Raw genomic sequence first — 12,067 nt, forward strand, 5'->3', positions numbered from 1 at the left:
TGAAATGAACCATTATTTTAAAACCACTACCAAATGCTGCCATGGTGGTTCGGAGATTTCGCTTTATTTGATGGTTAGGATTCCATTCAGCTCTGAAATGTTGCAACTTCATAGAGGTAAATATACAATTGGCTATTTTTGCATGAATATGTCTGTAAAACTCTCATTTTATTACAATAATAAACAATTACTTTGGAAATGGAAAGTAGAGGCTACAATATTTATCAATGCGAGTGCATATGCAAGTTTCATAAATTTAACAATACTTTGGTGACTACGAAGATAGCCCTGCCATTAAGAGTTTTAAATTTCTTAATCAATTTTATAAGGAGAGGTCCACAAAAGGAGTGCACATGGGTTTTAACCTTTCAAACTCAATGGTGGAAAGCACCTAGCGAGTGCACAAATTAATTACAAAATTTAGGACTCAATGCCCCAGCATATCAGCAGAATATAGAATTAATTATCTTTGTGCAAGACCCTAGATTCATGTACCCACCCACTAAGCGAATTGAATAACAAATACACCTTGCACGTGAGTAATTAACTTGCAATCTTCTTTATGATGTAGCTCACTAGGTGATTTGAGTGGGATAATATTAATTAATTTTCCCTCACATTATGTAGCGGATGACCGAAACCTTTTGTTCTTGACGAGTCAATCGAAGGTCAGGTGGGGAGATGATAGGTACACGTGCCTTGGCTTCGTTGGCACGAGAATCACCTATTGAGAATCCAACAAAAAATTTAAGGTTAGTACATGTTACAAAAAAAGAGAGAAAACTTTAAGGTTAGTACTCAATGAACAAGATTAATCAATATTTAGCACATGGGTTCAAATTGTATCTTTCGCATAAAATACGGTCGAAAACCTTAGCTCACAGATGCTCGGCCGCTGCGGACAACTTGAGATATGCCATGCGTCACAGCATTTGCTGTTGCTGGTTAGCCAGTGGATAATATAAAAAATATCCATCTAAGCAACCAAATATCGCTTCAAAATTCTTCAATGTAATCATATTTTGAATAATCTTATCCTCTAACCATTGGGTTTCAGGGTTCTCTGTCTATTTTATCCCTCGATGGTTTTTTTTTTTTCTTTTTTGCTTTTCTTTGTTACCATCCTTAAATTTTTACTGCAGCATTCTCTCTCCTTTTCGTAGCTTGGGAATCACTGAAGCATTGCTGCCCGGATGCCAAGCCGCTCTTGCCATCCACCAGAGACACCCATGGCTTGATTCCAAGACCGCATCATCAGCCAAACAACCTGCCTCACCGCCAAACAGCTCGCCATCTTTTTCTTTACTTTGGTTCAACCTGATTTGCTAGAAGGCATGACCCTGTATGGTAGCGTGGCGTCTGGCTCCACTAATACCTCTCGAGGCTCACTAGCGTTAGCTTCCATCTCTCTCGCCTCCCATCTAAACCCAGCTGGTCGAGAGTTTCCCATGCGGCATAATTTTTATGCCGGAAGCTAAACTAGGTTTATTGTACCGACCCATATCAATACTGACTATATTGTATTATATCAATACCAAATAAATATGTAATATAGCAGGTATATTGATACTTGGTATATCAATTTGGATATTGTACCAAACATATGGATACTGTAATAAGATGGTATCACTATAAAATTTGATACTAAGAGTCCTTCTGATTGGAGATATCAGATTAAGAGATAATCTGATAATTTTTAAAAATTATTTATCTAAAAAGAATGATTATGGAGAAATATATTTGATTGATGAAAAAATTACTTTAAAAAATGACATTGAAAAATGATTATTACGTTTGGTTGAAAATAAATCTATATAGGAATATAACTAAATTTATAAATCTATTCTTCAATATAAAATAATTTTTAATATTATAATAACATTTTTATCTTTAATTAATTTTTATATAATGACTATAATTACATTGTCATTCACATAATGTCATCTCCATCTTAATTTCTTGCAAAAACTCTTCATTGAATGAATTTGGAGAGACATCAAAACAAATTCAATGATTACATATGCAATTTTATTGGAGATATTTTTGTAAGTATAAATTATCACCATTCGAAAATTTATCATTGCCAATCTTTTCATGATATTTATTTTTTTTTTTTCTTCAAAAAATAAATATGGGTCTATCAATTTTTTTACAATATCTCTCTTCTATTTTTCATATAAACATGATTATCTAGTATAAAAATTATTTTTTCATTATTCCTAATCAAATGGACCTGAGATGATGGACTTTGATGGAAGATCTGGGACGAAGCTTGCTTCTTCTGGAGGCATGTGAGGGTTGCCACGATGTTTGAATTCATCCCCCCCTCCCTCTGCGCTACCCCTTCTCTTTTATTATTGTTTTCCACACCATGCCTCGGCCATTGTCCTGGGTCAGTTTGCTTGGTAGAGCCATGGCTGGAGTCTCGTCAAGCTGTCACGGACCACCACACACCCTCACCCTCGACAAAAGCCTCTACTCCTGGACCTCTCTTGGCCACCACGAGGCTTCTGTAAGGCTTTATCCCCCATCTTCCACTTAGCTTTGTTGTTTGCCCTTGTTATGAACTAACGTGGATGTTTTATGACGTTGCCAAGCAGGGCCAGCTCTGGGCAGTCAAACTGGACAATCACCTCAGGCCCCAGTTTAGATCTTGTATTGATGTTTCAATAGGATACAAAAATAATTTCTACAATATTATAATAAAAAAAAATTAAATAGATTAATGATGGGTTTTATATACTGCTTAATGAATATATCTATAGAAAATTATTGCACATAGATTAATTTTTCAATGATAATTAATATTTAAAGTATGTTAATTTTTAATAGAAAAGTCTCATTTTTTCATTTAGCCCTAAGTTAAAAAATCTAGGACCGGCCCTGTTGCCAAGTCCTTCCATGGATTCAAGAATGATTTACATGGTTTAAAGTGGTTGTTATTTTGTGATGGTCATCATGTGGTGCTATGAAAATTAAATCTGTTGATTGGCTCCATGATATATGATATTTCGTTCGACTTTCCTTCTCCATGTATGTATTGCCATGACTCTTGCAACTTAAAAAATTTGCAAATAATATATTACAGATGAATATATGCTGTTGAGTGAAGGACTGCAATTTGGATGGCTTCCAGGCAACAACCATTAAAGCTCTAGGGTAACAATTAATGTTGATGCAGTGTCATACATAATGGTTGCCCTATTGTCACAGGCTTATCCCAGGCATGTCGCAGGGGTACCGATATGGCGTGACACGGTGCTGCAAAGATTTAGTTTGGCAAAAATTTGCAATGCTACTCATCATTTGGAACCCCCAGGGTGAGATTTAGGTGGATGCCTTGCTGGGGTAGTGAGGGAGCAATGGTTCGTCAAGAGCGGCATGGCCGTGCATGATATCGGAGGCTCGGGATGCGTGATATTGGAATAGTGGTGGTCCCCATGATATATGTGGATACTCAAGATTCCTCTTGGTTTGAGGAGGGGCCGGAGCTTTGGCCGCGTACCGACTCCCCCAGACCGTGGAGACGGGTCCACGTGGCACAGTTGTGTGGGCAATGGTAGTGCCACGCCCGAATAATCTTACGTGGAGGTATTCGAGGCAATGTTGGTTGGACGAACTGGCCACATTGTGCGGGAAGGGGATATCTCGAGGTTTTATCCTTGAGGGGTTTGTCTAGACTACTCTATGCGTTCTTGATCTCTGTAGTGGAGCGAAGAGGCGATAGAGGGCTAGTCGGATAAGGGTGTGGCCTACCCAAACAGGCAAGTCTTGTGAGCATCGCAAGGTGATGTCTCACGGGGATCCATGGGAACTGGTCGGTCGTGGAGAACAAGGTAGGCTTATGATATATCGATCGGTATATGTGCCTTGGAGTTGGGCCAAGGATCATGGATGGCCAAGAGGGTCATGCCGAGGAGAGGACGGCTTGATGCATTTATCATCCGATCGAAGATATTTACTTGATGAGGCAGACTTGGATGCCGATATCGTGGCAGTGCTCAATGTGAGTAGGCTGTGGACCTAAGATATTGGGTGGTGCGGTCATGTATCCCCAGGATCATGGTAATGCACAGTGATGGGCGAGCAGGCCATGAATATTGTCAAGCGATATGATCAGGGATGGAAAGGCATATCAAGGATGCAAGACCGGGATCGTGGCACAAGAGTTTGTGGGAGAAGCTTGGACAGTCGTACCCCAGAGGGTTCGGATGTGTACGATCATCTGTAGCTTGGGAGAGCTGCAGGTCATGTCAGCATGGTAGTTTAGCTGGGCTGCATCAAAGATGGGTTTGCCCGGGCCTCAAGCATAGTGGTGGCATTGCATGGTCGTGCTATGTGGATTTGGTATGTGTAGTACTGAAGGGCAGCTTGGTGGGTTGCGGATCAGTGACACAGGGATTATGTCTTGGCACGAGGGTATGTTGAGGATCAAGACATCTGGGATGAGCAGTGCTTGGCTTGAGGGCAAAGCCTTGGAGTTGACATAGAGGTGTTGAGCTGCGGAGCACTCTTGGAAAGAGTCTATGTTATAGCACGATATGCGCATGAGCATTGCAGTTGATTCGAGGGGTCGGATTGCTTATGGGCACTTGAGGGTGTCATCTGTATTCAGTACAACAGTGTTGCCAGGCAAGGGCATAGAGGTGCAAGCTTGGCTATATGGCTGGACTGCTGCGTGCTTATTGGTATGTCCGAGGAAAGGACTCGAGAGGGCTGGCCTTGGTGTGTGGCATGCTGGGGCGCCGCACGGGTGTTTGGGTAAGAAACACTCACCCCGTGACAATTGGTATCAGAGCAGGTTGGCTAAGTCGATGGTCGACGTTGTGCTTGGTGTTAGCTTCTGATACATGTGGTATCAAGTTGCATATTTTGGTTGCAGATACGGGGGTATCCAAAGCAATGTGAATTTGAAGTCTAAGTTCAGAGGAACTAGATGTCTGAGTTTGTTGTGGGTGTGAACGACTCAGAGTGGGGAGCATGTTGTAGGGCAATGTGCTCAGTGCAGAATGAAAAAGGGTTGCTCATCAATGGCACTAGTGGATGGAGGCCTATGAATGTGAAAGTCTACCAGTTCGTGACTGAAGAAAGGAATTCAGGGTGAAGAGTGCTCGTGAATGCTAAAGCACTTGGGCTGCATGCAAAGTTGCAAGGCAGAGCATCTCGAGGGACTAGAAATTCCAAAGAGGTAGAGCTGGGCAAATAGACTGAGGTACTTGGGTGTATCTATAGTGCAGAGAATATGTAGCACTCATTTTTATAGGTGCAAGCTGAGATGAGAACTTGAAAAGTCATGGGACTTAGTTGCACAAGGTATGGGAACATTGGAAAGAGCCATCTCTTACGTGGATGATTGTGGAACTGAAGCACTTGAATGGTATGAGATATCAATCAAACTAATGAACTGCTCTCAGGGTGAAGGCATTGGTAAGCCGAGGTACTAGAGGCAGATATTTGGCTGAAGGTGTCTTCTCGCTACACAGGCATGTGATGTCAGGGTGTAGGAGATGAGGCACGAAGGTTGTTTAATGTTGGCTATGTTGGCCATTGGTGATCATGCTGTGAGACATTACAAGGCCCTGATGTCGAGGTAAGTGGGTGTCGATGCACTGGAGTTGTAAGAGTGAGGCAGGCCAGAAGGGTAGTCTTGCATTGCATTATAGACTCAGAGTCAAGACACAGAAGCAGTCAAGTTGGGGATCGTAGGAAACAGCATGGACAAATGATTCTGTAGAGACAGACAACTGGTGCTCGGAGTGAAGACTGATTGTCTAGGCACTTGAGCAAAGTGGGAAGTGCTTTGATCGGATATCAGGGTTCTGCTTGGAAGCATCCGCAAATCTGTGTTGGTATGGGACAACACAGAGTTATGGAGGCGACTTGTGAGTACTTGGCATCGTGCAGTGTGGTAGGGTCCGAAGTCTTGGTGTTGAATGGAAAAGGTCGGAATTACCACAAGACTGCAAGGTGGATATGTTGCAAGACCAGACGTTTGGAGGTGAGTTGCCAGAGGGACTCATGTGATGGGCCGCTTCGAGACTGGTGGGTAGGAGTTAAGCCTTGGACACAGTCCAAGAAGTGCCATTTTGTGTTTCTGACAATGGATCTTTGCATTGGTGGAGGCAATGGCAGCTCTTAGATTGAGGAAATCGAGAGTTAAGCCTTGGAAGAGTCCGAGGAATGCCATGTAATTAAAGGTTAAAAGATCATTGGAGGAGGACAAAAGCAGAGGTTGGTGCTGGATTTTGTAGCAGTTTGGTTCTGTGGAGGAGTCAGTGTGGTGTGGATGATGGATTCTCAGTGGTGCAGAAAGGATCAAGGACATCAGACCATGGGTCTCTGGCTTGAGGAACCATATTTATAGTGACTGCAGTGGAAATTTGGTTGTGGTGACTAATGTTCAAGTAGTGGCTTGGACGTCGACGAAGACGTCGACAGCTTGAGTGGGAGAGAATTGTCACGGCTTATCCGCAGGCATGTCGCAGGGGGTGCCGGCATGGGTGGCACGGTGCTGCGAAGGATTTGGCTTGGCAAAAATTTGCAATACTACTTGATCATTTGGAACCCCCAGGATGAGATTTAGGTGGATGCCTTGCTGGGTAGTGAGGGAGCAATGGTTCGCCAAGGAGTGGCATGGCCGTGGCATGATATCGGGGGGCTTGGGACGCATGATATTGGAATGTGGTGGTCCGTCATGATATATGTGGATACTCAAGGATTCTCTTGGTTTGAGGAGGGGCGCGGAGCTTTGGCCACGTACCTGACTCCCCCAGACCCGTAGGAGACGGGTCCGCCGTGGCACAATTGTGTGGGCAATGGTAGTGCCATGCCCGAATGATCTTACGTGGAGGTATTTGGGGCAATGTTGGTTGGACGAGCTGGCCACATTGTGTGGGAAGAGGATATCTCGAGGTTTTATCTTTGAGGGTTTGTCTAGACTACTCTATGATTCTTGATCTCTATAGTGGAGCGAAGAGGCGATAGAGGGCTAGTCGGGCAAGGGTGTGGCCTACCCAAACAGGCAAGTCTTGTGAGCATCGCAAGGTGATGTCTCACGGGGATCCACGGAACCGATCGGTCGTGGAGAACAAGGTAGGCTTATGATATATCGATCGGTATATGTGCCTTAGAGCTGGGCCAAGGATCATGGATGGCCAAGAGGGTCATGCCGAGGAGAGGACGGCTTGATGCATTTATCATCCGATCGAAGATATTTACTTGATGAGGCAGACTTGGATGCGATATCGTGGCAGTGCTCAATGTGAGTAGGCTGTGGACCTAAGATATTGGGTGGTGCGGTCATGTATCCCCAGGATCATGGTAATGCACAGTGATGGGCGAGCAGGCCATGAATATTGTCAAGCGATATGATCAGGGATGGAAAGGCATATCAAGGATGCAAGACGGGATCGTGGCACAAGAGTTTGTGGGGGAAGCTTGGATAGTCGTACCCCAGAGGTTCGGATGTGTACGATCATCTGTAGCTTGGGGGAGCTGCAGGTCATGTCAGCTTGGTAGTTTAGCTGGACTGCATCAAAGATGGGTTTGCCCGGGCCTCATGCATAGTGGTGGCATTGCATGGTCGTGCTATGTGGATTTGGTATGTGTAGTACTGAAGGGCAGCTTGGTGGGTTGCGGATCAGTGACACAGGGGTTATGTCTTGGCACGAGGGTATGTTGAGGATCAAGACATCTGGGATGAGCAGTGCTTGGCTTGAGGGGCAAAGCCTTGGAGTTGACACAGAGGTGTTAAGCTGCGGAGCACTCTTGGAAAGAGTCTATGTTATGGCACGGATGTGCACATGAGCATTGCAGTTGATTCGAGGGGTCGGATTGCTTATGGCACTTGAGGGTGTCATCTGTATTCAGTACAACAGTGTTGTCAGGCAAGGACATAGAGATGCAAGTTGGCTATGTGGTTGGACTGCTGCATGTTATTGGTATGTCTAAGGAAAGAACTCGAGAGGACTGATCTTGGTGTGTGGCATGCTGAAGCACCGTATGGATATTTGGGTAAGAAAATACTCATCCCGTGATACTATGGCATGGCACCTCAGCAATGAAATATCATAGTGGCTGCAATCATACGAGGAGTCCGCAGTTTTGAGCCCCTCCCTACCTATCATTTTATTTTTGACTTATGATTATTAAGTCAAATATATTTTGAAGTTATGACTCCCTTTTTTCTATTTTGTACCCAGCTAATTTGGTACCCTCTCATATTTATATCACAATGACGACAAAAAGTTAGCAGGGATGCACGCTTGGCGTGGCCGTATTAGACTCTTTTTTGTTTTTTTAGTATTGTACTATCATTATGGGATGGATGTGATACACGGAAGTAATTTTCATGCTACTGGACCATAAACAATATTATGAAATTAAAAGACCAAACAACAAAATTTATGCAGAATAAAATCAATGGTGGATTAGGGGAGGCCATTTTAGCTTTATAGCGGGGTGATAACAAAAGGCTCAGCACCATAATGCAATGACTGGTAACTTAGGCTCAGCACTGTATACTGCAATGACTGGTAACTTATTATACTTCTTTAATAAATTTTAAAGCATGTATCACTCACCAAAGGCTCTCTATGAAATCATCTTGCGCTTACTACGCCGAAGCTAAAATGAAGTAGTGGCTGCACAAGTTCTATTTCCATGGCCAATGACAATATCACTCAACATTTGAAGGAATAAAACGAAACCATTGGGTTTGAGGGTTCTTAGAACAACCCAAATTATCCGAACAAAGACACTCTTTGGTCCAGATAGAATCGGAGTTAGATGAATTCCTCTCCAAGCACAGATTCCTTCCTTGTGCATCCATGCCACTGATTTGAAACCATGAGCTTGAAACTGGTCCCCAAAAACTCTGGTTATCATTGCATTCGGCCGAGAGCAACACCGACAGTCCCTCTCCTTCCACCCTCAAGCAATGCGTTGAACCCGCTAACCATATTGCAGTCCTGTTGCCGTCGTAACTCCACCACTTCCTGTTCTTGCAATCACTCAAAACAACATTATTGTCATCATCCACCGAGACGCATTGCCCGCTATGTGGATGGTAGATGATCTGGTTTGTCGCAGTAGATGATCTAGGCTCTGCAATCAAGTATTTAGTTGTATATTTATCTGATGAAGGAGAACCAGATAATAGAAGATAAAAGGAATAAGCACTCATACCTTGCAACATTTCTTGGATGAGTCTAAACTTCTCTTGGAACCTGGGATTCTTGGCCTGATCCCAATTGCTATCCAAGACTCCATATGTTTCCTTGGACCCAGGAATCCCATCCCTCATATAGTAGCTCCCCTGTAAGGCCCATAAGGCCCAGTCCAGATCCCTCTCCGCAGCGTAGCCCAGGAAGCAGCTCAAGAACGGTTGTCGGCCCGGTTCGTGCCTCTCTGGTCCACTCCAAACTCGCTCACAAACAATGGTAGCACCGACCCATTCTGATTGTGGACCACAAACCCGGCTTGCTCATCGAACCGCCGGACCAGCTCCGAGCAAACCCGGTTCGGAGGCTGGTCGGCCCAGTCCAGGCTCCGTCCGTCACTGAACGCGTACCAGTGTGCCTCCAGTACTAGCTTGTTATCAAAGTTGGACTCCAGAGGCCGTTTCTTTAAGAAGCTTAAATCCGTGTCGTAGTTTAAGCCAGAGGCTATGATGAGCACGTCAGGATTCGTGTCATGGATCGTTTGGGCACCACGACCTATGTTGCGGTACCAGGCGGGCTCACTCTGGTTCGGCCCACGGAGTTCGTTGCGCATGCTCATGCCTACGACCTGCGTGTAACGAGCTCAATTAGGATGATCACGGGGAGAAGCCTAGCTACCATTGGTCTAGTCTTGTAAGAGCTTGGATCCAGCTCCAAATTGTGTGTTATGGGCTGGAAAGTTCACTTTAGTCAGTGGTTATCCGTGAACAAATTAATAGTGGGTGATTCTCTTTTCAATTTATTATAATATCTAGATATAAATGGTTTGAACATGATTTGCATAAGTTACATATAAGTTAGGAGCTAAATATAAAATAATCATTAAAATAAGAAGCAGATAAAAACCTTCCGGTCAATGAAGACAGATATAGAGTGATAGTTAATCTAGCCGGACCTTAATAATTTTGCATGTTTAACCCACTGAATAATTATTTAAGATTCTTAACTTAGACGGCCATTTTATGTTTTATCCTTAGCCTAATAGAAAAATCTCGATGGAAGGACAAACTTAATTGTGCGAAAAAATGTAAATCATAATGTACAAATTCAGGTTTGTAAAAAAGAAAAAAAAAAAAATCAGACCTAAGATGCTAGTTGTCTTAATATTTTAATATACGTGCCATTCATTTTTTGATGGATATCTTCAAAATATATACAGCACTTTATGGTATTTTTTAAGTACCGCAGAGACTCTGTTTCGTAAAATAGCATTCACACGGAGGTGGGGTCAAGTGTTTAGCCTCCTCACATGGCTGCACTTTAGCGCAATTGAAAGCGCAATTATGGAAAGATCTTTCCTCAAGAACAACAAAATAAAAATTTAAAAATTAATAAAAATAAAAATAAAAATCCTGACCTGATGGATGTCTCTGTATCGCCTGGCGACGAGCTCCAGACCCCGGAGCCACTCCTCCGGATCGAAGTACAGATCCCCAAAGAAGCCGTTCCCGTCAGCGTTCCCGCAGCACCACTGCGGCCGGCTCACGTGGTTGTCCAGCACCACCATCAGCCCCGCCTCCCCAATCGCCTTCACCACCGCGTCGTACGCCTCTCGCACCGTCATCCCCACCATCCGACCGTTGTTCCTACGAACCCCCGCGAGGGCATCTCCAAGGCCCAGCGAGCTCAGCGAGTCGGAGACGGTGAGGTTCTCGTAGCTCTCGTTGGTGAAGAGGTAGGTGGCCCAGGTGAGCCGGACGCAGTTAAAGCCCAGTCCGGCGATGCGGGCGGCGATGCCATCGACGGGTTGCTTGTCGAGGCCCTCGGCGAGCACCGCCGGCATGTGTGCCGCCCAGTTGACGCAGTGGAGCTTCACTCGCTGCCACGAGGCCGAGTCCACGATCCATCTTCCACTCGTGGACAGAGGCAGCGAGTGGACTCGCTGGGCGAGGAAGAAAGCAAGCAATAGGAACAAGAGTTTCGAAGAGCTGTCAGGAGATTTGGTGCATGACATTTTCTAGGGTTAGAGCTTCCGGGTTGGTAGTGAGAGGATATAAGGACAGAGGCTTTGGTAGGGTCTTTGGAGCTTTATTTCTGGTGGTTGGACTGCACTAAGTGTTTCAGCTACGCCTAACCAGACCTACCATACGTAGGAGTTTTCAAATGCCATGCTGACTTTGGAGCGGGAGAGTGAGTTTGTTGGACTCATTTTTATGCATTTGCTTTGCCAGGAATGGGAATTAATGGACCTTTCTCATTCCAATCTTGCCGATGGGGTTGGTTGGAAAACACTAAATGTGTGAACGTCATTACCAATTAGTCAGTGTTCTAACGAGATTGGGTCATTGGATAGTAAAAATTAGTGCAGGCTGTGCAATTTCATTATCCATTCTCCTGGACTTGTTCTCACTAAAATCCAGCGAGAGTGTTCTGATTAAAGGAAGGAAGCTCAGGTTGAATTGGAAAACCTCCATCTCAAAGGAGAATGTTTCCATTTTCAATAATAAAATTTATGCATAATCAATAAAATCAATTACCCAATCTGTTTTACTAATATATAGTTGTGATTATATAAATGATTGCATATTAAATAATTAAGCATATGATCTAGTTTTGGTATGTCAAGACCATAAAGTATATTTCCAATGCAGGGTTGAGCGATAGAAGGCAAGCATAAGATTTCAGCATATATGGTACACCATATTATCGGAATAGTGCAGCAAGTGCAGTATTCAAAACCTGAACATCACGGTTTGTTTTCTGGTGGATGGAAGGGCTTTGAGCACAGCAATCCTAGCCTGCATCACAAAGTAATTATCAAGATAGACTATTTAATTAAATCTCTTAATTATATCAAAAGAGCATCATAAAAGCTTTAGTATATCGAACCAAATCAAGTTGTACTT

General features: G+C 43.8%; 1 protein-coding gene across 1 annotated transcript; it reads right to left on the reverse strand.

Moving 5' to 3' along the window:
* Nucleotides 1-8,520: 8,520 nt before the first annotated feature.
* LOC105041671 (glycosyl hydrolase 5 family protein) lies at nucleotides 8,521-11,325 on the reverse strand. Its single transcript, XM_010918656.4, is given in 4 exon segments — nucleotides 8,521-9,105; nucleotides 9,187-9,384; nucleotides 9,387-9,789; nucleotides 10,579-11,325. Coding segments are annotated over 4 exon segments (1,626 nt in total). The 5' UTR covers nucleotides 11,176-11,325; the 3' UTR covers nucleotides 8,521-8,677.
* Nucleotides 11,326-12,067: the final 742 nt, after the last annotated feature.

This window comes from Elaeis guineensis, chromosome 2 (genome assembly GCF_000442705.2).
Source record: "Elaeis guineensis isolate ETL-2024a chromosome 2, EG11, whole genome shotgun sequence".
In the NCBI taxonomy this organism is placed as follows: Eukaryota; Viridiplantae; Streptophyta; class Magnoliopsida; order Arecales; family Arecaceae; genus Elaeis; species Elaeis guineensis.